The sequence below is a fragment of the Bombina bombina genome, chromosome 6, assembly GCF_027579735.1.
Source record: "Bombina bombina isolate aBomBom1 chromosome 6, aBomBom1.pri, whole genome shotgun sequence".
Classification (NCBI taxonomy): Eukaryota; Metazoa; Chordata; class Amphibia; order Anura; family Bombinatoridae; genus Bombina; species Bombina bombina.
In genome coordinates, this window is record NC_069504.1 from 268,323,838 (window position 1) to 268,351,606 (window position 27,769).

At 38.5% G+C, this 27,769-nt stretch overlaps 1 protein-coding gene across 2 annotated transcripts in view; it reads right to left on the reverse strand.

The window, feature by feature from the left end:
• The window catches only part of XPOT (exportin for tRNA), a gene marked incomplete in the record, with an annotated part of 287,196 nt that extends 259,646 nt beyond the window's left edge, over nucleotides 1-27,550 (reverse strand). For both annotated transcript variants that reach the window (XM_053716840.1, XM_053716839.1), the window contains 5 exon segments: nucleotides 10,579-10,648; nucleotides 17,689-17,745; nucleotides 20,121-20,203; nucleotides 20,476-20,612; nucleotides 27,421-27,550. In XM_053716840.1, the coding sequence (XP_053572815.1) occupies nucleotides 10,579-10,648; nucleotides 17,689-17,745; nucleotides 20,121-20,203; nucleotides 20,476-20,535 (270 nt within the window).
• Between the last annotated feature and the right edge of the window lie 219 nt (nucleotides 27,551-27,769).

Below are 27,769 nucleotides of genomic sequence, written 5' to 3' on the forward strand. Positions count from 1 at the left end.
ACTTTGGGTTTGTTGCAAATGTTATGTCTGTATGCCTTTTTGATATATAATAAAAGATTTTAACATAAATGAACAACCAATCATCTTGGTGAGTGATATTTAAAAGACAAAGTCAAAGTCATGCCTTCGTCAGGATGTTAAAGTTTTCCCTGAATACTACTTTTGGCCATATAGTGTATATACGAAAAAAGAATTTATGTTTACCTGATAAATTTCTTTCTCCTACGGTGTATCCGGTCCACGGCTTCATCCTTACTTGTGGGATATTCTCAATCCCTACAGGAAGTGGCAAAGAGAGCACACAGCAAAGCTGTCCATATAGCTCCCCTCAGGCTCCGCCCCCCCAGTCATTCGACCGACGGTTAGGAGAAAAAGGAGAACCATAGGGTGCAGTGGTGACTGTAGTTTACAAAAAAATTATTTAAACCTGACCAAAATGCCAGGGCGGGCCGTGGACCGGATACATCGTAGGAGAAAGAAATTTATCAGGTAAACATAAATTCTGTTTTTTCCTACATTGGTGTATCCAGTCCACGGCTTCATCCTTACTTGTGGGAACCAATACCAAAGCTTTAGGACACGGATGAAGGGAGGGAACAAGTCAGGTAACCTAAACGGAAGGCACCACTGCTTGCAAAACCTTTCTCCCAAAAATAGCCTCCGAAGAAGCAAAAGTATCAAATCTGTAAAATTTGGCAAACGTATGCAGTGAAGACCAAGTCGCTGCCTTACAAATCTGTTCAACAAAAGCCTCATTCTTGAAAGCCCATGTGGAAGCCACAGCTCTAGTAGAGTGAGCTGTAATTCGTTCAGGAGGCTGCCTTCCAGCAGTCTCATAAGCCAACCGGATGATGCTTTTTAGCCAGAAGGACAGAGAGGTCGCAGTCGCCTTTTGACCTCTTCTCTTGCCAGAATAGACAACAAACAAGGACGAAGTTTGTCTGAAGTCTTTAGTTGCTTTTAGATAAAACTTTAAAGCAGGAACCACATCAAGATTGTGTAACAGACGTTCCTTGTTAGAAACTGGATTAGGACACAGAGAAGGAACAACTATTTCCTGGTTGATATTCTTATTGGAAACCACCTTTGGAAGAAAACCAGGTTTGGTACGTAAAACGACCTTATCTGTATGGAACACCAGATAGGGTGAATTACACTGCAAAGCAGACAATTCAGAAACTCTTCTAGCAGAAGAAATAGCTACTAAAAACAAAACTTTCCAAGATAGTAACTTAATATCTATGGAATGTAGAGGTTCAAACGGAACCCCTTGAAGAACTGAAAGAACTTAATTTAGACTCCATGGAGGAGCCACAGGTCTGTAGACAGGCTTGATTCTGACTAAAGCCTGCACAAACACCTGAATATCTGGCATGGCTGTCAGACGCTTGTGTAACAAAACAGACAGAGCAGATATCTGTCCTTTTAAGGAACTAGCTGAAAGACCTTTCTCCAATCCTTCTTGGAGAAAAGATAGTATCCTTGGAATCCTAATCTTACCCCATGAGTAACCCTTGGATTCGCACCAGCAAAGATATTTCCGCCATATCTTATGGTAAATTTTCCTGGCGACAGGCTTTCTAGCCTGGATCAAAGTATCTATAACTGATTCCGAAAACCCATGCTTAGCTAGAATCAAGCGTTCAATCTCCAAGCAGTCAGTTGCAGAGAAACTAGGTTTGGATGTTCGAATGGACCTTGAATTAGAAGGTCCTGTCTCAAAGGCAGCTTCCATGGTGGAACCGATGACATATTCACCAGGTCTGCATACCAAGTCCTGCGTGGCCACGCAGGAGCTATCAGAATTAACGAAGCCTTCTCCTGTTTGATCCTGGCTACTAGCCGGGGGAGAAGGGGAAACGGTGGAAAGACATAAGCTAGATTGAACGACCAAGGCGCTACTAAGGCATCTACCAATGTCGCCTTGGGATCCCTGGACCCGTAACGTGGAACTTTGGAGTTCTGACGTGACGCCATCAGATCCAGATCTGGAATGCCCCATAGCTGGGTCAGCTGAGCAAAAACCTCTGGGTGGAGTTCCCACTCACCCGGATGGAAAGTATGACGACTCAGATAATCCGCTTCCCAGTTGTCAACTCCTGGGATGTGAATTGCTGATAGATGGCAGGAGTGATCCTCTGCCCATTTGATTATCTTGGATACCTCCCTCATCGCCAGGGAACTCTTTGTTCCCCCCTGATGATTGATGTAGGCTACAGTCGTCATATTGTCCGACTGAAATCTGATGAATTTGGCCTCCGCTAGTTGAGGCCATGCCTGGAGCGCATTGAATATCGCTCTCAATTCCAAAATGTGTATCGGGAGAAGAGATTCTTCCCAAGACCATAGACCCTGAGCCTTCAGGGACTTCCAGACCGCGCCCCAGCCTAAGAGGCTGGCGTCTGTCGTGACAATGATCCACTCCGGTCTTCGGAAACTCATTCCCTGAGACAGGTGATCCTGAGACAACCACCAGAGGAGTGAGTCTCTGGTTTTCTGGTCCATCTGAATCTGGGGAGACAAATCTGCATAATCCCCATTCCATTGTTTGAGCATGCACAGTTGCAATGGTTTTAAATGAATTTGAATCATATTCCTCTCGGCAGAAATCTTCATCATTTTCTGCTGCAGAGTAAATAGTACAAGCCGGCACTATTTTAAAATGACAAACTCTTGATAGAAGAATAAAAAACTACAACTAAACACCACATACTCTTTACCACCCCCGTGGATATGCTACTAGTTAGAGCGGCAAAGAGAATGACTGGGGGGGGGGCGGAGCCTGAGGGGAGCTATATGGACAGCTTTGCTGTGTGCTCTCTTTGCCACTTCCTGTAGGGATTGAGAATATCCCACAAGTAAGGATGAAGCCGTGGACCGGATACACCAATGTAGGAGAAATTGTATGCTTATACCCCTACTAAATTATTGAATACATGTATTTCATGTACCCGTTAGCAATGGGTGTGGCTAAAATTCAGTACATAGGCATGAAATCTCCATAGACAAAAATTTGCAGTGCTATTGGTTACACTAAAGAGCTTAATGACTTTACTGCATAACACAATGCCACCAATGACAAATCAGTATGTGAAACTTTCTGGAGCTGCCCGAGTCAACTAAGTGCTATTGCAAAGCAGAAGCATCTTAAGTTTCAACAGCCCAGTTACGAAAAGGTAGACCACAAACTCAGAGTGGGGCTGTCAAGTGCTGAAGTGTGTAGCACAGAGAAAGAAAAAAAAAAACACAACACATTTTAGACAACTGGGTGCTTTCAACTTTGTGGTAACCGTTTGGGGAAAGCAATTTACTGTTCCAGCATAACTGTGCCACTGTGCACAAATCAATGCCCATGAAGAAATGGTTTGGCTAGTTTGGTGTGGAGGAACTCAAGTGTCCTTCACAGAGCCCTGACCGCAACCAAACTGAACGCCTTTGGGATGAATTGGAATTCAAATTCAGAATCAGACCAGTGCCTGACTGACCTCACAGATGTTCTTTTGGCTGAATGGGTACAAATTCCTACAAGCACACCAAAATCTTGTGGAAAGCCATCTCAGAAATGGGGATACAACTTCATAATAATGATCATGGTTTTAAAATGTGATGTCCAGCAAGCTCATATAGGTGTGATGGTCAGGTATTCACATACTTTTGGCAATATAGCATAAAAAGGCAAATAAGAAAATATATAAAAGGAGAGGGATTCTACTCAAATGGTAGGTACAGTACAATTTAAATTTGATTAGTAGCAGTACACAAAAGAATAAGAAAAAAATATTTTCCTAGATACTGATGCAGACCAATCAGCAGTAGTACTCAATTTAAATGGAGCAGGTTCAGAAATGACTTTGAAAACAAAGTGAGCAAACTAAAGTGAGCGTTACATACTTGTAGGTACTTGTGTGAAAAGAAAAAAAAATTGAATAATAAAAAACATAGAAATCTGGTGCAATAGGCAGAAAATTTGCAAATGTAAATAGTATCAGTAAACAACAATTTTTGCTTTGCAGTATGTCATTCTACACCCTGACAAAATAACCATGCCGTAAGTGTTTGAAGAAGAAATTTGATCACACAACAAACCAAAAATACTAGTAACCATCTTGCCTGTCCAGAAGACAGAACAAAAACCAAATCAGGAGGGAGAAGGTGGGGGGGAAAAAGAAAAAAAAAAATGTATACTTACCTGATAAATTTATTTTTTGATACGATGAGTCCACGGATCATCTTAATTACTAATGGGATATTCACCTCCTGGTTAGCAGAAGGCGGCAAAGAGCACCACAGCAAAGCTGTTAAATATCACCTCCCTTCACTCCCAACCCAGTCATTCGACTAAAGTAAAGGAGAGAAAGGAAGTAACAAGGTGCAGATGTGTCTGAAGTTTATAATACCCAACAACCTGTCTCTTACAAAAACAGGGCGGGCCGTGGACTCAAGTCAAAAAAGAAATAAATTTATCAGGTAAGCATAAATTTTCTTTTCTTTTTAATGACACGATGAGTCCACGGATCATCTTAAATTACTAATGGGAATCAATACCCAAGCTATAGTACACAGATGATACGTGAGGGACAAGACAGGGAACCTAAACGGAAGGCACCACTGCTTGAAGAACCTTTCTCCCAAAATCGGCCTCAGCCGAGGCAAAAGTGTCAAATTTGTAGAACTTTGAAAAAGTGTGAAGAGCGGACCAAGTTGCAGCCTTGCAAATCTGTTCCACAGAAGCTTCGTTCTTGAATGCCCATGAGGAAGCAACGACCCTCGTGGAATGAGCCGTAACTCTCTCTGGAGGCTGCTGTCCAGCAGTCTCCCATGCAAAACGTATGATACTCTTCAGCCAAAAAGAAAAAAGTAGCCGTAGCTTTCTGTCCCTTACGTTTTCCTGAGAAAACCACAAACAAAGCAGAAGACTGACGAAAGTCCTTAGTTGCCTGCAGGTAAAACTTTAAAGCACGGACCACGTCCAAATTGTGCAGAAGTCGTTCCTTCTGAGAAGTAGGATTAGGACACAAGGAAGGAACAACAATCTCCTGATTAATGTTCCGATCAGAAACAACCTTAGGAAGAAATTCTAATTTAGTACGTAAAACTACCTCATCAGAATGAAAAATAAGGTAAGGGGACTCATACTGCAATGCTGAGAGTTCTGACACTCTGAGCAGAAGAAGAAATAGCAACAAGAAATAAAACTTTCCAAGATAATTTAATATCTAAGGAATGCATAGGCTCAAACGGAGCCCCTTGAAGAACTTTAAGAACTAAATTCAAACTCCATGGAGGAGTAACTGGTTTGAACACAGGTCTGATCCTGACCAAGGCCTGACAAAATGATTGTACATCTGGAACATCTGCCAGACGTTTGTGTAACAAAATAGATTAGGCAGAGATTTGACCCTTTAGGGAACTTGTTGATAATCCTTTCTCCAAACCCTCTTGGAGAAAGGATAAAATTCTAGGAATCCTAACTACTCCATGAGTAGCTCTTGGATTCACACGAATAGAGATATTTACGCCATATCTTATGGTAAATTTTTATAGTTACAGGCTTACGAGCCTGAATCATGGTCTCAATGACTGAGTCAGAAAAGACCCGCTTGGATAAAATTAAGCGTTCAATCTCCAAGCAGTCAGCTTCAGAGAAACTAGATTTGGGTGAAGGAAGGGCCCTTGAATTAGAAGGTCCTTCCTCAACAGAAGTCTCCAAGGTGGCAGAGCAGACATGTCCACCAGATCTGCATACCAAATCCTGCGAGGCCAAGCCGGTGCAATGAGGATCACCGATTTCCTCTCCTGCTTGATTTGAGCAATGACCCGAGGAAGAAGAGCAAACGGAGGAAAGAGGTATGCTAGACTGATGGTCAAAGGAACCGCCAGAGAATCTATCAGTTCCGCCTGGGGGTCCCTGGACCTCGACCTGTATCTCAGGAGCTTGGCATTCTGTTGAGATGCCATGAGATCTAATTCCGGCTGACCCCACTTGAGAATCAGGCTGGAGAACACTTCCGGATGGAGTTCCCACCCCCCGGATAAAAGGTCTGCCTGCTCAGGAAGTCCACCTCCCAGTTGTCCACCCCTGGGATGTGGATCGCCGACAGGCAGCAAGAATGGGCCTCCACCCACTGAATATTTTGGTTACTTCTGTCATCGCTAAGGAACTCCTTGTTCCTCCCTGATGATTGATGTAAGCCACTGAGGTTATGTTGTCCGACTGGAACCTGATAAACTGGACCGAGGCTAAATGAGGCGAGGCCAGAAGAGCATTGAAGATCGCTCTCAGCTCTAGAATGTTTATAGGAAGAACAGACTGACTGAGTCCAAACTCCCCGAGCCTTTAGGGAGCCCCAGACTGCTCCCCACCCTAGAAGGCTGGCGTCTGTTGTCACAATCATCCAAGATGGTCTGCGAAAGCAGTTTCCCTGAGAGAGATGATCCAGAGATAACCACCATTGAAGAGAATCCCTTGTCTCCTGCTCCAGTAGTATTCGAGGAGACAAATCCGCATAATCTCCATTCCACTGCCTGAGCATGCTTAACTGCAGAGGTCTGAGGTGGAAACGAGGAAACGGGATGATGTCCATTGCCGCCACCATCAGTCCGATTACCTCCATGCACTGGGCCACTGACGGCCGAGGAGTGGACTGAAGGATTAGACAAGTATCGATACTCTTTGATTTCCTGACTTCTGTCAGAAAAATCTTCATAGATAGGGAATCTATTATGGTTCCCAAGAAAGTTACCCTTGTATTTGGGACTAAGGAATTCTTTTCCAAATTTACCTTCTACCCGTGAGATCGCAGGAAGGATAACACCATGTCCGTGTGGGATCTTGCTTATTGTAAGGATGGTGCCTGGACTAGGATGTCGTCCAGAAAGGCTGCCACTGCAATGCCCCGTGAACGAAGCACTGCCAACAGCGATCCCAGAACCGTTGTGAAAATTCTGGGAGCTGTAGCAAGACCAAAAGGTAGAGCCACGAACTGGAAGTGTTTGTCCAGAAAGGCAAACCTTAGGAACTTGTGATGATTCTTGTGAATGGGAACATGAAGGTATGCATCATTTAAATCCACTGTTGTCATAAATTGACCATCTTGGATCAAAGGAAGAATGGAACGAATATTTTCCATCTTGAAGGACGGTACTCTGAGAAATTTGTTTAGACTCTTGAGATCTAAAACTGGTCTGAAGGTTCCCTCTTTTTTTGAACCATGAACAGATTGGAATAAAAACCCAGACCCTGTTCCTGTATTGGAACTGGAACAATCACTCCCAGGTCGGAGAGGTCTCTTACACAGTGTAAGAACGCCTCTTTATGTCTGGTCTACCGATAATATTGAAAGCAGAAACCTGCCTCTGGGAGGAAAACTTTTGAACTCTAATTTGTATCCCTGGGACACTATTTATATTGCCCAGGGATCCTGAACATCTCGAACCCAAGCCTGAGCAAAGAAGGAAAGTCTGCCCCCTACAAGATCCAGTCCCGGATTGGGGGCCTGTTCTTCATGCTGTCTGATTCAATAGCAGGCTTCTTGGATTGTTTTCCCTTATTCTGCTTGGAAGTGGTAGAGGAAGGATTTCCCTTGAAATTTCGAAAGGAAAGAAAATTACTCTGTCGTCCTTTTTGTTTGTTTCTCTTATCCTGAGGGAGAAGATGACCTTTACCTCCTGTGATATCAGAGATAATTTCCGACAGCCCAGGTCCAAACAAGGTCTTCCCCTTGTAAGAAGTTTAGACTTAAAGGACACATCCGCATACCAAGGTTTTAACAATAAGGCTCTGCGAGCTAGAATAGAGAAACCCGAAATCTTTGCTCCCAGTTTGATAACTTGAAGGGAAGCATCCGTAATAAAGGAATTAGCTAGTTTAAGAGCTTTTATCCTATCCTGGACAACGCATCGAAACCAATATGCCGCCGTGCACTAGTGATGGTAGCAATGCACACAGCTGGCTGCCATTGCAAGCCCTGGTGCACATACATCTTTTTGAGTAAACCCTCTGTTTGTCCATAGGGTCATTGAAGGCGCAACTATCCTCTATGGGAATAGTAGTTCTCTTAGCTAAGGTGGAGATGGCTCCTTCCACCTTGGGAACTGTTTGCCAAGCCTCCTTAATAGAGTCGGCTATGGGAAACATCTTTTTAAATAAAGGAGATGGAGAGAAAAAAAAAAAAAAGGGTATACCGGGCCTCTCCCATTCCGTAGCAATGATCTCAGAAGCTCAGTCTGGAACCGGAAACACGTCTGTGGAGGAAGGAACCCTCGAAATACTTGTTCAGCTTACTGGACTTCTTAGGAACAACAACAACAACAACTACCGTGGAGTCGCTGTCGACCAAAGTAGCTAAAAACCTCCTTAAGTAACAGGCAGAGGTGTTCTAGCTTAAAGGGACACTGAACCCAAATTTTTTCTTTCGTGATTCAGATAGAGCATGCAATTTTAAGCAACTTTCTAATTTACTCCTATTATCAATGTTTCTTAGTTCTCTTGCTATCTTTATTTGAAAAAAAGACAAGCTTTTTTCTTTGTTCAGAACTCTGGACAGCAGTTTTTGATTGGTGGATGAATTTATCCACCAATCAGCAAGGACAACCTAGGTTGTTCACCAAAAATGGTCCGGCATCTAAACTTACATTCTTGCATTTCAAATAAAGATACCAAGAGAATAAAGAAAATTTGATAAGAGTAAATTAGAAAGTTGCTTAAAAATTGCATGCTCTATCTGAATCACGAAAGAAAAAATTTGGGTTCAGTGTTCCTTTAAACCTGAAAGATACAACCTCAGTATCAGCAAGGGGAATTAAACTTTCCGAATCTGAAATTTCACCTTCAGATGCTACTACGGTATCCTCCTCTTCAGGCTTCTGGGAGGGAACCTCCGAAATCGCAAAAACAACAGCGTCAGAAACCTCTGATTTTCCTCTTACTCTTTCCCTGCAACATTGGAAAAGCAGACAATGCATCTGAAATTGTAGAAGACATGATAGAAGCGATGTCCCTTAACATAACTCCAGCGGTAACTTTTTTACTGAAGCCTGTTCAAATTAGCCATCTATAAATTGAATGTAATAGCACACCTCTACACCTCAGCTACTTTGCAGAGGTGTTCCTACCTGATTGGCAACCAGAGTTAATCTTCCCCTATATTCAGCAGATGATCCGTTTTAACTGCAGAAGAGGAATTTCGTCTCCGGTCCTAGAAACGCATGCTTTGCACGGACCATGCGCTTCTAGGCAAGACCTGACAAACTCTTATCCTAATGTGTCCCAGACTGAGGCGCAATGAAAGTGGCGTGCAACTCAGCATGATCCGCCCATCGTGGGCGTTGCCATGAAGGAAAAAATCTTCCCGGACATCATTTGGCAAATTTAAGATTTAACCACCAGAGCCATTTATTTTAGCGTTTCTCCAGCCCCAGTGCCTGCAATGTAATGCTGTCCCAAGTCCTCTCCAGCCTAGGAGAGTTTACAGCGTCCCACCAACAATAAAGTGCCCCTTTTTTATGTTGTGTATTAGGTTTTTCATAGCGTGCTCACTTCTTTCTGAGTCTGTGTCTACCCCAGAAAAATTAAAGTAACACTTACCTCGTACTTCTGCCTGACAGCAAGGCAGCTCACCAGGCTTGAGAGGTCCTCTCCCTCACATCAACCTGTGGAGAAATAAAAGACTGAGTAATGTCACTCAGGTTTTAGGAGTTAGGGCAGCATAAAATATGGGAGGCGCAGTGAGAATTATGTCCCACCAGTTCCCATTGCTCTAAAGCCACCACTGCTCTACTGAAGAGACTGATATGGACTACGGCTACACCCCAGGACAAGGCAGCACAATCTTGCACCACTTTTAAAATAATAAACTCTTGATTGAAGAATCTTTTCTAACACCTAACTTTACCACTTCCTACCACTAACGTAGGCAAAGAGAATGACTGGGTTGGGAGTGAAGGGAGGTGATATTTAACAGCTTTGCTGTGGTGCTCTTTGTCACCTCCTGCTGACCAGGAGGTGAATAATATCCCATTAGTAATTAAGATGAAGGACCAGCACTCGCTTGCAAGCTCTCAGCTAAGATTAAAAGCAAAACTGGAAGAGTTGGTTACCGCACCGCATCAGGTCAAATGGGACAAGCCCAGGTACCACGCCAAGGTCTCTCCCAAAACCTGGGTCCCTAATGCAGCCATACAAATGCAAGCTCTCAAACAAACTGGGAATAAGTCAAGGGTTCACAGACTTATGTAATCACCCTAGACATATACAAAACACGGAAGGGGACTGAACATCCTATGACCCTGCAACATGCTCAGCCCAGGGTGCTCAATAGCACTCTCGGGAAGCTTTGCTGTCCCCAGAGTTCCAGGCAGTTAACCCCAGACTTGTCTTGTCTGGGGTTAACTGCCTGGAACTCTGGGGACAGCACAGCTTCCTGAGAGTGCTATTGAGCACCCAGGGCTGAGCATGTTGCAGGGTGATAGGTTGTGTACCCAGTACAGTCCCCTTCCGTGTAAGTATGTTTTTAATTTTTCTTCTTTTCTTCAGTTTAACTATCGAATGTATTCATCATTAAACATGACAATATTTACCTGAGCTTGGAGCCATGCAATAAGAGTTTCCCTTATAAGTTGCTGTTGCAACACAGTCAGTTCTGAATACCTGAAAAAAAAAATTAACATTTAAACCGTTGCATACACAAAAGTGAGAGAGAGTGAGTGTGTGAGAGAGAGTGAGAAATAATAAAATAAAGGGTTTGACAAAAAAAAAAAAAAAAAAAATGTATGCTTACCTGATAAATTTCTCTCTTTCCGGGCATGGAGAGTCCACAACATCATTCCAATTACTAGTGGGATATTCAACTCCTGGCCAGCAGGAGGAGGCAAAGAGCAAAGCTGTTAAGTGTAATTTCCCTTACCCATAATCCCCAGTCATTCAGCCGAAGGAAAATGGAAAAAGAAGAAACACAAAAAAAAAAAAAAAAAAAAAAAAAAAAAGTATAGAGGTTTCTGAGGTTTACTCAAAAAAACTGCCGTATTATAAATTTAAAAGAGGGCGGGGTCGTGGACTCTCCATGCCCGGAAAGAAAAAAAAATTATCAGGTAAGCATACATTTAGTTTTTTTTCCTATGGCATGGAGAGTCCACAACGTCATTCCAATTACTAGTGGGAAACAATACCCAAGCTAGAGGACACGGAATGAAAAGGGAGGGAGAACAAGGCAGAAGGACCTAAACAGAAGGCACCACCACTTGAAGAACCTCTTTCCCAAAAGAGGCCTCAACCGAGGCAAAAGTATAAAATCTGTAGAAATTGGGAAAAAAAGTATGCAAAGAGGACCATGTTGCCACCTTGCACATCTGTTCCACAGAAGCTTCATTTTTGAAAGCCCAAGATGAGGAGACAGCCCTAGTGGAATAAGCCATAATTCTCCCAGGAGACTGCTGTTCAGCTGTCTCATAAGCAAAACTAATTATAATTCTTAACCAGAGTAAAAGGGAAGTAGAAGGGGCCTTTTGACCCTTACACTTTCCAGAGAAAACCACAAACAGTGGAGAAGAATGCCGAAAATCTTTAGTAGCTTGTAGGTAAAATTTTAGAGCATGCACAACATCCAAGTTATGCAAAAGACACTCCTTATGAGGAGGAGGATTAGGACAAAAAGACGGAACAATTTCCTGATTAATGTTTCTATCTGACACCACCTTAGGGAGAAACCCCAATTTAGTACGAAGGACTGCCTTATCTGCGTGAAAAATAAGGTACGGGGAATCACATTGCAGAGCTGAAAGCTCAAAACGTTTGAGCGGACAAAATAGCAAGGGGAAACAAAACTTTCCACAAAAACAACAAACCCAATCAACCAAATGCTCAAACAGAGCCTGCTGCAAAACCATAACAAGGTGAAGGCTCCAAGGAGGAGCAACAGATTGAAACACAGGTCTGAATTTGACCCAGGCCTGAACAAAAGATTGAACATCTGCCAGACAAAAGTGCAAAAGAATAGACAGTGCAGAAGTCTGACCCTTCAGAGTTCTTAACTGACAAACCCTTCTCCAGGCTCTCCTGAAGAAAGGAAAGAATGCAAGGAACCCTCATTTGACTCCAAGAGAAATTCCTTAATTCACACCAATACAGGCAATTACACCTTACCTTATGGTAACAAGTACGAGCCTGAAACATAACGACTTTCTCAGGAAGCACACGCCTAGCCAAGACTAGTCGTTCTAACTCCAAGCATTCAGCTTCAGAGAAACTAGATTCCGGAAGAGGAAGGGACCCTGAAGTAGAAGGTCCCTCCTGAGAGGAGATAACAGATCTGCAAACCAATTTCTGCGAGTCCAGGCAGGAACTACTAAAACCACATACGCCCTCCCATACCGAAACGAGCAATGACTTGGGGAAGGAGCACAAACAGGAGGGAACAGGCACGCCAAACTGAAGTTCCAAAACCCCACCAGAATGGCAATCAGAACATCTCTCGTTCTAGAAACGTACTTTGGAAAACTTAAGAGTTTAGATGAGAAGCCAACATAACCAACTCCAGAAAGTTATCATAGTGACAACCTCTGGGTGGAGGGCCCACGTCCCAGGAGTCCACCCCTGGGAGAAGGAAGGGAAAAGGTAACCGAAAGACTCCATTCACTGGAGAATGTGAGTTACCTCCAATGATAAGGAACTCCAAGCGCCTCCCTGAGAAAGATGTAAACAACCGATTATTCACAAGAAAAATAGGTAGTCTGCAAAAAACTGATAGAAGTGACGCTTAATGTATCCCAACAGAGAAAAAAAGTACTCGCTTTGAAGAAAAACAAGTCATTCTCAACCTTAAGTCCTTAGAAAAATTGGACTAAAGTTAAATGAGGTCAGACCTTAAAAGAAAGGTAAGAAAAACTAGACCCATCCTCAGCCAGAAAAACGAGTCCGTAGTCACAAGCACCAGGATGGTCTCAGGAAGCATGAACCTTGAGCCAGGTGGTCCGGCAAAATCCTCTAGTATAGAGACACACTAGTTAGGGAGTCTGGAAATATCCACTGTGAGAAGTCCAAGAGTCCTACAATAGACTAAGCATGCATAGCTGAAAAGATTTCAGATGGAAACAAGCAAAATTAATAGAATCCCTAGAAGCCCAATTTACCAATGACCTCTAAATACAGAGCCGTGAAGGACATAGAGAGGCCTGAAGAGAAGACAGGATATCCAGAATTCCAACAAGGAATTCGATATGTAGAAAAAAAAAACCAAAGATCCTAAAAAAACTGGAAGCGAGATAGCATGGATAAACATGCTAGATCCCTAAGATCACTGTCCTACCTAGGACACAATAAAATGCCACCTTCCTTGGACAAATCTTCCTATTAGGACTAGAAGAAAAGACCCGTCTTATTATAACTCCACCGTGGAAACACTTGTCGGATGAGGAGGTAGAGTTTAACCTGGGTTCAACCCACTGTTTCAGGAGAGGTGGCACTAGTCCACATCCCACCTGAATCATCTTAGAGTCCATAGACCTCTAAGAGGAAGAATTCAGGTAGTATCCCAGTGACTTACCACTGACCCACCAGCAGCCTTTCTGCAAATTATCTCTGATAAGGATAACTAAACCAAAAACAAGGAGAGGAATAGTCTCCTCAACAAGAAAGGAGATATAGTAATAACCTGATATGCCTGAGCAAATTCTTCAGAGAATATGCAACAAGGACAATGCCATATTTTTAAAAAATCCTTTAAACAAAAAAGGATCATTTAAACAGAATAAATAAAAATAAGCGGCCATTGAGCCCATATATAAAAGATGACACCAGCAAGGTTACTTAGAAAACTAGCAAATTACATGCAAACTATGTAATACCGTACAGGTATAAACAAGTTCCTTATAATATGAAAAGTATCGTAACCTATACAAGTGTCAAATACTAGCGGTAAACCCGTGGAAATAGACACCATCCCCAGGATAAACCTCTAACAAGAGGAATGTATCTCATTGAGGGAGGGACATTAAAAAAAAAAAAGGAAAAATTAGGTAACGTCAAATCTTTTCATTCCTGAGACAAAAGATCTGTAGTAGTCAGACTACATGGTTTACTTCCAATACACAGAAGGTACATAAAAAGGGCAGGGTTAGAGACATGCTGTTCATACTTAATCTCTCATGGGTATATTAAAATTCATAGACTCCTAACAGGGTAATGGAGGTGTCTTTTATTGGTCACCATTAACATTCCCCCATCCCAGATGACATTAACGGTTATACCTGTCCAGGGAAGGGCATAAGTAATATAAATGGACTTACCGTCCAGGGTCTTTTACTGTGGAGTAAACACAGTACTTCCCAGTCTGTCAGCTTCATCCAACAGCTAACAGCTAACAGGATCCTGGGTAGAAAAGAAAGAACAGAGTAACCAAACCTGGCTTTCTATAAATGGGGTAGCAATAATGTTAGAAATAAAGCAAAGATAACTTTGCTACTTTCTAACTGCTAATAGCCACCAATATTTTTTTATTTTTTTTATTTTATTTATAAAGCAACAGGGTACAAAAAAAAACAAAGAGGAGAGGGAAACACAGGATATTATAATCAGACATATGCAGTCGTTGATATAAATGGTACCTTAATATCTGTGTTAAATTGAAACTAATTGTTCTTTGTCTAATTTTTCTCTTATATACCCATACCTCGGAAAAACAAAACAATTAAATTTCGTCCCTCTCTTCCTCTGTAACCCAGTCTATAGATCCTGCCATATTCCAAGTAAGACTAAGTCTGTTTCTAAATGGAAATATAATAATGTGATTTAATGAAAATTTACCATTTTCCAAAAAAGGACCACACTTGTAGTTCTAAATTGGTATCTGTGTCTCTGTTCGATGATGCATTGCTTTTTGATAAAACCAATTTTTGTAAATAAAGGTATTGCCTTATCTTTCCACTTGTGGAAGATAAGGCTTCTTACGCACAAAATGAAAGAACTAATAAGTTTATTAGACAGGTCTATGTTATAGGGGGAGAGAAGGACTAGGTTATGCTTGGAAAAAGTAAAAGGAGATATATTTTTATTTTTACTTATTAACTCGGTTATCTCCGTTTTTCCTTAGAATTTTTAACACTTTCAAAACAACCCGATAGTTAGCGATTACACTATTTAGGATATTACTAATATAATTATGTTGAAAAAAACGTCCAAACTTTACCTTCACTTTAAGACCATATTAATCCAGTATTCTAACTTTAACCACAATTGTTTTATCTTAGGGCATTCCCATAGCATATGCATAAAATCAGCTCCTAGTAATTGACATTTAGGGCATTTGTTGAAATCTAAAATTGTACCATTTGTGTCCCTTGTATGGAGTTTAAATAGGTCATATACAAAATTTTAAGATGTGATTCTCTCCAGGAGACCGATAGTGTGTTTCATGCACCCTGTTAATAGAATGCTTTATGTCATGAATATGAAGATTTACAAGTAGACGTTGCCTCTTATTAACAATATAAGTTAAGCTTTCATTTCATCTCTAAGTCCCAATAAAATTCTGTACCAGGGAGAGATAGAAGAAAGACCATTTTGAAGTAATTTGATCCAAGAATCTTATTTTACCCAAGTCCAATTCCACCCATGTAGAGTGGTAATATTAAGGATATAGTGTCTTATCTGAAGATAGGCAAATACATCTTCATTGTCTAAGATACTCTTTCAGATCAGAGAAAGATTTGACTATTTTTAAATTAAAATCTACAAATTTTACTAACTTCAAAAGCCCAGAAAGGGCCCATTTTTTAATCACTTTCTTATAACTTCCTGGAGTAAATTCAGGGTTCCCCGTGGTAATCTGATAATTAGAAATTGCGTAAGTAAGACCCATTTTTGCACATATCTTATGCCAAGCTAGCAGTAAATTATATAATCGAGCTTATATTTTTAACTGATCTAGGAATAGTCTTAAGATTACAGTGAAGAATGGCTATGGGTGAATATGGGTGTAAAACATTTTCGTCAAGTTCTAACTGAGAAAAATAGTTTGAATTCCCAAGCCAACCTACAACAAATTTCGCCAAAGAAATTAAGCTAAATAATTCCAAGTCGGGAAGTGCCAGACCACCATGCTCTTTTCCCAAAAATAGTCTTTAAGGCAATTCTAGGTCTTTTCCCTTGCCATATAAAGTATGATGAAAAAAAATTGGAGATTTTTTTTTTTTTTAAAGAATTAAAGGAATATTCTGAATTACATAAAGAATCTTAGGAAAAGAGATCATTTTGAACATGGCAACTCTTCCTGAAATGTTTAACGGCAAATGATGCCAATGGTGCAGATCTTCTTTGACCTTAAAGAGTATTTTTGTGATGTTTAAGGTAGACCAGGTACTCGGATCTCGCGAAATATTAATACCAAGATATGTAAATTAATGTGCTCCAAGTTTAAATAGTATAGGTACTATAGAGGGATGATGTTCCTTGAGCCAAAAAAACAAAATTCTGATTTCGTAGTATTTACTTTATAACCAGAGAACAAACTAAATATTTCAATCTCTTAAAGAAGTTGCGGAACATTCCTCGAAATATTAGAAATATAAATTAAAAGGTCGTCTGCATAAAGGGCAACCTTAATTTCTCTTTTACCAATCTTAAAATCTTCAATTCTCTGACGGATAGCTATGGCTATGATAAATAAGAGGTGAAAGCAGACAACCCTGCCTAGTCCCTTGTTTTAAGGTTATGTTCTCTGTCAATTGACCATTAATTAACAAAGCCGATTTAAAAAGTATTAAATATTCTTCACAAAATGCAAAAAAAGCCCATGCAAACTAAATCTTTTCAAAGAAAAGAATGTGATCATGGTGCAAAGAGTCAAACGCCTTCTCTGCATCAAGTGAAACAGCAGCTATATCCTCATACATTTTAAATGTAGTAGATAATGCTTCTTTAGACAAAAAATTATCTATTATAAGAAATATTTCTTTGATCTTAGCAAGTTAGCAGCCACTATTACTCTTACTAAAGATATTGACATGGACACAGCATTGGCCCAATCCTTGCTTGCAGGGAAAAGTGCCCATAAGGATTAAATATCTTCAGAAACCATCTTCACACATCCTCCATTGACAGAGGCAAAGAAAATGACTGGGGATTATGGGTAAAGGAAGTTACACTTAACAGGTGCTCTTTGCCTCCTCCTGCTGGCCAGGAGTTGAATATCCCACTAGTAATTGTAATGACGCTGTGGACTCTCCATGCCATAGGAAAGAAATTACGTGTTATTTACTGGTTTCATACGAAAGATTATCCTTTAAGCTTATATTTTTCGTTAATTCAAATAAAAAATCTTGTAAAAACAGCTTAGAAACATGTCTTACCATGAGGAAATGGGGACACAGATTTTTAAATGTTTTCAGAAGTGTGACAATACCTAATGAATTTACAATGTCCATTGTCAAATGTTAAAAGTAGTATAGAAAACCCTGCCTCTATAATAGCTATAAAACAGGTAACCTGACACAAACAGTGGGGATTACACAAAACATCTAATTATGGATTTACAAATCAATAGTGGAAAATACAACAAACCAGCTATATAATAAAATAAATAATTATACAATAATATTAAACTGTTCAGGCTGGTATAACAGGTTTTCATGTGAACAACATGTCTGGGAAATAAGCATGACAAAATCAGCAAACTCCACAACACATAAAAAGCTTACTTGAATTTTATTTGGTGTTCCAGGACTTGAAAGCAGAAGAACTTGACATGATCATCACTAAGTGAAAAAAACAGTAAGAATTTCAAACATAAAAGAAAGAAAGTCGCATTGCAGTCCAGCATTCAACCTGCACGTGTACAGTAATCTACAGGGAGCACATATCTACCTGCTGTTATGCATAGTCTTAATTTCATTCCATCACCAACATAAAGGCATGCAGCACATTATAACCCATTATATAATTGGCTCATTTTAGCTTAAAATGCAGAGCTATTTTTTAATTTAATTATTTTTTAAGAATTTCAATATAGTTTAAAGTAAAATATATATTTTTTTTTTAGTAAAAATCGGTTTGGCCCATTCTAAAATTCTACTTTTAAAAACAAGTCTATAAAATCTGGCATATATGCCCCAATCTGGCTAAAATTATGTATCACTGAAACTAACTAAAATAAAAAACACAAATGTGGAGACATGAATAGTCTTGTAAAGATAGATGAATATATATATATATATATATATATATATATATATATATATATATATATATATATATATATATATATATATATATATATATATATATATATATATATATATATATATATATATATATATATATATATATATACACACACACACACAATGCCAGAGGAAGCCATAATGTGCACACACCCAGTAAGTTTAATTGCATCATTTTTTATTTCTTTTTCACAGCAAACCTAAAAATCCAGAATGATCTGGATAAAATAAACCTCCTTCTGTGCTTAATTGGCCAGGTTCTAAGCTTTTAAGAAGACTATTATATTCAATTTTGACCAAAGCTAACCATTTTTTTTAAGAGAATAAAATCCTCCATGTATGTAAGAACCTAAGAAAGAACTCTGCAGAACGACTAACGAAAACTATCTGTATGCGGGGAATTTATTTTTTTCTATAACTATTTTAATTGGGTGTGGTTTCAAAGAGCAAAAACAACTATTTTGTATACAAACCAATTTAACAGTACAGTGTCCCATTAAAATTTCATTATTCGGATTAGAGCATGCAATTTAAAATATATTCCAATTTACTCCATAGCCTATTCTTAGTTGAAAAGCATACCTAGGCAGGCTCAGGAGTATGCACATATCATGAACACTGAATGACAACAGTGTCTGAAACTGTATAACAATTGCCTAAAAAAGTTTTATTGCTGACAAAAATAAATAGAAAACCTCTTGGAAGTGTAGCCCTCACTTAGAAAGAATCTTAATATGATAAACTGAAGGAAGATTTGCACTTTTACTTCCAATAAGCTGAACCACAGCATAAGAAGATTCAGTTTTAACACCAATATTGCTAAAATTACATAAAATCAATAGCAATGCTATTAATTTGGGAGACAGGAGTTTATTGTAGTTAGAATTAATGTCTAGTAAAATCATATCAGCAGTAAATGACAAAAAACAAAACTGCACAATACATAACCCTAGCAGAAGATTTCTAAACATAATATAAACTACAGTACTCCCTGTTTTCTTGGGAACATAAACTATAGCAGGAAGGAGTGATTGAGGGATGCAAGTTTGATGTAGTCAACTAGACATTGTTATCGTTAACATATAAAAAACAAAACAGAGTGCAGTAAGACACTGAAATGTGAACCACAAACAATCATTAGTAAACTTGCCACTAACTTTCTGCAGGGACAGGAAGCCATAATACAGCTGTTTAAATTACTGAAAAAAACTCCTATAAAAACACCAATGTACAGAAAACGTTTACAATTGTATCAAAATTGCATGTTTCAAAATTTTAAAATGGACAGCAAAATAAAAAATGTATGGAAGTAACTTGCAAGGACTAAAGCAAAGAGAAACGATTACATTATTATATGCCTGTTATTGCAGAAGAGCACTGTAAGGGCGAGGATAACTGGCAAGGGTGTACCATCTGACAGTCACAATCCCTGCATACTCTAAAGAAACCTCAGGATAAGCCCCTCAAGTGTATACGGGTGTCTGTATGTTGGAAACATTTGCAAGATCACAAGTGGAAGCCCAAACAATGATCAGACTGGACCTTTGCAGCATACGGAATACTATTATTGCAAGCGGTACAACCTTCTTAATTTGTGCAAAATAAACATTTCACCTGGAGCAGAGGTCAATCTTATACCCAACTCCAAATAGGTAGAAAAATGAACTGACTCATATATGAGCAGGGAAATATATGTAAAGGTTTTCTACAGATGTTAGAGGACATCTACTCACCAGTATTGACATGGTTCTACAAGAGCATGAAAGAAGTACTTTATACAATCAAACTGCTTAGTGATGTACATACCTGTGATAAGTAAACGTAACAGGTGCGTATAAATGAAATGTCAGCAAACATCAGTTGAGCACAATAAATCTTAAATACACTAAGTATTGTTAGAAAGAACTTACCTATATACATGCTGGGCCAAGGCTTTTGCGCAAGCCTGCCATGCGTCTTGTGATATTTTTAATTGCTCAAAATAGGCAGCAGCCTGCAATAAAAGAACAGCAAATTTTGTTTACTGTAAACTAAATTTAAAAAAACACTGTACATATCAGTAAAAGACAGAAAAACAAATGGAGGGGATAACCAATACTAAGACAGTGGAAGAAGCAGGATGAAAATAAATTGCATTGTTACACGTGTCTAAACCCAAAGATAGAGGTGTGTGTGTATATACATACATATATACACATATATACACATATATACATATATATACACTTTACTTAATAAAAAGAAAATTAAAAAACACACACATACTCTCTCTCTGTAGTCTGCATTAGCATTTGGGTTTAGTCCAAGCAGGGCTTGTTCATCCATAATTGATGCTATACTCCAAGCTTCCTATTTCTCACAGTAGGTTTGCCCCTTTGTGGCACAGCAGAATCAACCAACATCTACGAGAGAATGAAAAAGCAAAGTTAGGAGAAACGCGGAATTTGAAAGACAATAAATGCTGCTCATCTCAGCAGAATACCAGGCTGCTACAACGTATGAAATGATGTACACAAAAAGGAAACAAAGTATGCTTTTCATTGACACAACTGCTGTGGGTTCCCTAAAAAAAAAAAAAAAAAAAAAAAAAAAAAAAAAAAAAGAGGGTTTAACAAATTTGAAATCTAAGACAGAAAGTGAGTAGCCACATGAGACGGGTCTCTCCCTCTGAGCAGTCAGCGTTCCTGGGATGGTCCCGGGGAGGAGAGGCGAGGCATAGACTGGGAAGGAGGTTTGTAGCATGAGAGTGGCCCATCGGAAATTAGCACCGACACGACACCGGCTTTATCATTACAGGCGGTGCTGTGTGATCAGGATACTTTCTGTTCTGTCACTACAGTTCCTGTGGGCCCCACGTCTTCACATCTGAGGGAAAATATTAACTTGTTCTGTTTATAATGCACTCAGGTTCCTGGGAGGCAGCTTAGAAAATACTATTTCAAATTAAAACACAGTGCATAATAAAGCTGCTAAGTGATATATAAATGTATTACGTATGGCACTTGCTAACACTTAAACACATGAGGTGCATTTTTATTTTCCATACGTATACTTTATTAGCGTTTTAGCCTCTCAGCTGCCTCCCAGGGACCCGAGTACATTTTAAACATTAGAACAAATTAATATTTTCCCTCAGATGTGAAGACGTGGGGCTCACAGGAACTGTAGTGACAGAACAGGAAGTATCTTGATCCCACAGCACCACCTGTAATGAAAAAGCTGGTGTGTCGGTGCTAAATTCCGATGGGCCATTCTCATGCTACAGACCTCCTTCACAGTCTATGTCCAGTCCCTCCTCCCCAGGACCATCCCAGGAACGTCGACTGCTAAGAGGGAGAGACCCGTCACGTGTGCGCTCAGAATCTTCTCTTCAGTCGCCGGTAAGCCTGATCACATGGGGCGAGTAATGTCACTTATGGGCGGGGCTAAAAGACGCACACTCGTGGTTTTTAAATTGCAGCGGTTAATCGCGGTTTGATTGAAAGAGCGAAAAAGAGCGAGAGCGAAAAAGAGCGAGAGCGAAAAAGAGCGAGAGAGCGAAAAAGAGAGAAAGAAATATTTAGGACTCATGGCAGTCATGAAAAACAAGATTGTATATTTGTTTTGTTTTTAGTATCATTTATATAAAAAAAAGTGTTCTTAAAATTTGTTTTTCTACAAAGAAAGTTAACCGATTTTTTTTAAAAATATGAAAAAGGATTAAGACCTAATCTTTGCTTTCTGCAAGCACCAAGGTCACTTTTGCAAATAAATGTTCTGATCCTTATGGAATAAAATGTGCAAGAAGGTGCAGAAATAAAATATTTTTTCACCTTAATTTACCCATTCAAGTCTTAAAAGCAAATTATTTATATAGTTCAATTTGTGTAAACACTGATGCTTTTATCTTATGTCAGAGAATATCATGAACATCAGGGATAAAAATCTGAATGATTATATTAAAAAAAAATATACATGTATTGCAACGGTTTTGTGAAATAATGCCACTGCAATAACTGCACAAAATAAAACAAACTTAAAGGGACACTGAACCCAATTTTTTTTCTTTCGTGATTCAGATAGAGCATGAAATTTTAAGCAACTTTTTAATTTACTCCCATTATCAAATTTTATTTATTCTCTTGGTATCTTTATTTGAAATGCAAGAATGTAAGTTTAGATGCCGGCCCATTTTTGGTGAACAACCTGGGTTGTCCTTGCTGATTGGTGGATAAATTCATCCACCAATAAATAAGTGCTGTCCAGAAGTCTGAACCAAGAAAAAAAAGCTTAGATGCCTTCTTTTTCAAATAAAGATAGCAAAAGAACAAAGAAAAATTGATAAATTAGAAAGTTGCTTACAAGTGCATGCTCTATCTGAATCACGAAATAAAAAACTTTGGGTTCAGTATCCCTTTAAGGGACAGTCTACACCATATTTTTGTTTTGTTTAAAAGGATAGATAATACCTTTATTACCCATTCCCTAGCTTTGCATAATCAACAGAGTTATGTAAATACACCTTTTTACCTATGTGATTATCTTGTATCTAAGCCTCTGCAAACTGCCCCCTTATTTCAGTTCTTTTGACAGACATCCATTTTAGCCAATCAGAGCTGGCTCACTGGAACTCTACGTTGGTGAGCACAGTGTTATCTATATGATACACATAATCTAACACCCTCTAGTGGTGGAAAAACTGTCAAAATGCCCTGAGAGAAGAGGCGGCCTTCAAGGGCTTAGAAATTAGCGTATGAACCTCCTAGGTTTAGCTTTCAACTAAGAATACCAATAGAACAAAGCAAAATTGGTGATAAAAGTAAATTGTTTAAAATGACATTCTCTATCTGAATCATGAAAGTTTATTTTGGACTAGACTGTACCTTTAAAGTGAATGTAAATTTTGATGCTAAAGTGCCCAGTTTTTAAAAATTTGATTAAAAATAGGGGCACTTTAATTAATCAAAATTTACATTTCACTTGTGTTGTTGGGGGGGGTGGGGGGGAACAAAAAAAAACAAAAAAAAAAAAACTTACCTTTTAATCTTGACAGCAGATCCAGCTTCCTCCACTCGTCGCAAAGCCTCATCCTGGGTCTAAAATGAGGAATCCGGCTTCCTCCAATCACGGCATTGAATCAGACACTGATTCCCCCGAGGGGGAAGCCGTGATTGGAGGATGACCCATCCATAATTTATGACATCAGAAATGGCTTGCGACAACCGGAGGAAGCTGGAGCAGCTGTCAAGTTTAAAAGGTAAGTTTTTTTTTCACAACAGGAGTGAAATGTAAATTTTTATGAATTAAAGTGCCCCTGTTTTTAATCAAATATTTAAAAACCGGGCACTTTAGCATCAAAATTTACATTCACTTTAAGTATCTTTTTTTTTATTTATTAAAATATTGTTGTCAGCAAATCAAATTAGTATTTTAAAGGAACATGAAAGTCATAATTAAGCTTCCATGGATCAGATAGAAATTGCAATAAAAAAAATAATCAAATTTACTTTTATGTACTTTATTCTTTTGGTATCCTTTGTTAACCAACATACCTAGTGGGATAGTGTACGTGCGTATCCTGAGCACCACATAGCAGCAGCAGTGTTTGCAGTATTGATAACTTGTTATTGTTTGTTGAAAATGAGTAATTTTCAAGAAAAATCATATCTAGATATGCTCAGCAGCAGGTGTGTATTGAAAACCTTAAAGGTATATGAAACCAATTTTTTTTTATTTCATGATTCAGATACAGCTGCAATTTTAAAGCAACTTTCTAATGTACTCCTAAAAAAAAAAAAAATTATGATGATAGGAGTACATTAGAAAGTTGCTTAAAACTGCTGCTCTGTGTTCATATCGTCGGGCATATCATATCAAAAAGAGCAAAGTAAATAATGAGCTCTGATGAAGTGCCGTTAAGGCAGGAAACGCATCAACTGCAAGTCTCTGTTTGCAATGCCCTTTTGTGCTTTTATAGTTTTTATCCAATAAAAAGGACGTTTTAACAAGGTAACCTCTCCGGTCTGACACAATTAGCAGACTAGTATGCTGAACTTGTTACTATTTGCCTAAATAATGAAAGTATACTGCAAAGTCGTTATTACACATAATTATACGTGAATTAATATTTGAAAGAAGTCTGACCTGCTGCTGTCACAGACATAAAAACACATGCACAAATATTTGCCTTCCACTCACACTCTAAGCTACCCTTGTGAAGTTTCAAAACATCACCCATGCCACAAATGGAAAGAAAATATGCCAGATCAGTACTTTGGCAATAATAAAAAGGGCATAAGTCAGAGGTAGACACATCTGTTTAAAATTTACTAGCCAGACATTCATTTCTTTTTATATATAGATATATGGAGAATAAACCAAAAAGTTAGGAGCCACTGGCTCCTATGTTTGTCAAGTCCTGGCATAAGTCATATTTTAAATGTTTCTATTAAAACAGGAAAGTGAAAAGTCCTGGTATAAGAAGAAGGCTATCCTAGAAACTAATGATACTAAACCCAATTTTTTTTTCCTTTCACGATTCAGATAGAGCATGCAATTTTAAGCAACTTACTAAATTTCCTGCTATTATACTTTTTCCTTTGTTCTCTTGCTATCTTTATTTGAAAAGCAAAAATGTAAAGCTTAGGAGCCGGCCCATTTTTGGTTCAGCATCTGGGTTGTGCTTGCTAATTGGTGGCAATCAGCAAGTGTTATCTAGGGTGTTGAATTTTTTTTAAAAAAAAAATTAAAAAAAAAAAAAAAAATAGGGCATCTCCTTAGATTTCTGCTTTTCAAATAACGATAGCAAGAGAACGAATACAAAATTATAATAGGAGTAAATTAGAAAGTTGAAATGGCATGCTCTATCTGAATAATGAAATAAGTTATTTAGGTTTGGTATCCTTTTAATATTATACTTTATAGGAAATGTGGATAGACGTAATGGGCCCATAGTTATCTTATCAAAATGTAGGTTACAATGTTAAAGTCAAAATTAGAGGTGCATGTCATTTTAACACACTTTTAAAAATTTTCTTTGCATAAATGTTTTGTAGATTGTTCATTTATATATCCCATCTGGGAGTGTTTTTGTAAAAATATATAGTTTTTTTAATAACATTGTGCTGATTTTCAGACTCTAACCAAGCCCCACAGTATCAGATGTATACATGAGTTTACAGACTACTGCTGGCTCCTTTTTATGTTATCTGTCTTTTCATATGCAGGAAAGGGGGAGGTGGGGAGTATCTGGTCTTTTTGTTTACCCAGCCCCTTTCAGTGGGTGTCCCAGATCATCAACCTTGCTAAACTGGGAACTTCTTAGTAAGTTTTTAAAAGGTTTTATACTGGATTTTTAGATCAGTATCTGTGCATATTCTTCTTTATAGTAGTGTCTATTACATGCAGTTATATGAAAATTGGTGTATACAGTCTCTTTAAGTAACTGGCCTAAATATTGGTCCTGCTGGTGTTTTGCTTACTATTTCCACTTACCATTTCTTAAACTTTACATTCCTAAAAAGGGACATGAAACAATTTTCAGCAGCTAGCTCTCAGTAATGCATTACTGCTTCTGAGCCTACCTAGATATGCTTTTCAATAAAGGATACCAATAGAACAAAGCAAATTACATCATAGATAAACTGGAAAGTTATTTTAAATTGAATGTGCTATACAAATTGTGAAAGAAAAACATTGGGTTTCAAATACCTTTAAGTTACCATAATCAAGATTCTGATAAAAATCAGATTTCAGAAAAATAAAGAAAAAACAAGAATGAAACGGCCTTACTCCATTTTTAAATACCAAACGCTTTGATTCCAACTTCTCAACAACATATACACATTGTAAGCTGTTATTCTAAGCCAGCAAACCAGTGACATCCGAATTGACTTTAGGTGGTGTGAGAATATGTATGAAATAGGAAATAAAAATATCTAAACTATTATACAAGTAAATCTAATTAATATTTGTTAACATTTTATCTGATTAGTCAAACTTTATCACACCCAAGAATACTAAAGGGTGCAGTATACATAAAATGAACAAAATACTGAAACGTATATAAAAAATGTATTCCAAACACATGCTACTTATGCCTGGATTGGGCATACTGGGCTTTAGTTGCAAAGGAACACAATTAGAATAAGATATATGTATAGCCTACAAATAGCAAGGTAAGTTGTAACTACTGATATAGCACAACAAACACATTGTATTTTATTTAAGTGAAATCTGCTAAAAGAAAGAAAAAAAAAAACTCTCAGAATAAAAGGTTCTTTAAATGTCTATTTTATTACTAAAACCAGATATTAGACAACAACTATATATAGGCAATACCTCTAAATACAACTTTCCAAGATGTTAAAGGGGCAGTAAAGTCATAATTAATCATTCGTGATTTAGACAGAGCATACAATTTTAAACAACTTTCCAATTTACTTCCATTATTTCATTTGTTTCCTTCTTGTATTATCCTTTGCTGAATGGTTCTAGCTGCCAATTGGTGGCTGCATATTTACACAGATTGTCATTGGTTCACCAATGTGTTCAGTTTAAAACCAGTAGTGCATTGATGGTCCGTTAACAAAAGTATACCAAAATAAATAAACAAATGTTATAACAGAAGTAATTTGGAAAGTTGTTTAAAATTGTACACTCTACCTAAATCATAAAAGAAAAATGATGCGTTCCATGCCCCTTGTAAGTAGATTAACTTAGCAAGCATGGTGCACTGTGTGTCTCTGAACAGAGACAAGTATACAGATGGAAGTTTTTAAGTGCTGTATTTAACTTTTTTTTTAACAAGGTAGTATAAGCATGCGATGACACATTCACACAGACACTGTATTAGGTACAGTAAATTCCATTAATTTCTCAAGTGTAAGAAAAAGTTGACATTACGACCCTATGCTTTATAATGTTTTGTAGCATATAGAGAACATAATCATAACCAATGAAAATATAACTGCATATTAAAACAAGAGTAATAAGTAAGGATGTAAAGTGTGATGCAGTACTAAAGTGGACCATGGAACACTGTAAATGTATGTTCCATTGATCAGTGTTACAGAATGTGGCCCATGCATGATACACATGTTCCATGTGACACGTTGGTGTGAAGTAGGCTACTTAAGTCCATGTGCTGCTGTATCAACTACCAGGGAAACGCTTTTTATTGAACAGCATTGGATAAAGATGCTGAGCTTGCAGTCGTCACCGCTGCCTCACCTTCTCCGCCGCTTACTGCTCCATAGGCGGCTCCACCTCCCGCTCGCAGCGCCGACACACTAGCTCACACCACAGAACTCCGGCAACTGTCGTACGTGACGTCAACACGTAGGTAGATCCACGAATTACGGACGAGAAAGAAGTGTAGAAATCCCGAGGATACGTCTTGTATCCACTATCGTCATTACGCAATAGTACGTGCGCGTCACCGATGCAAGCGTTTGCTGACTGTATACCTGTCATGTGATTTTAACCCCAAATTAATTTGCATTAAAACCTCACATGTATAATTGTGCTACCTTTGTATCTATTCCAAACAACATAATACTGTTACTGATTATTCCATTTA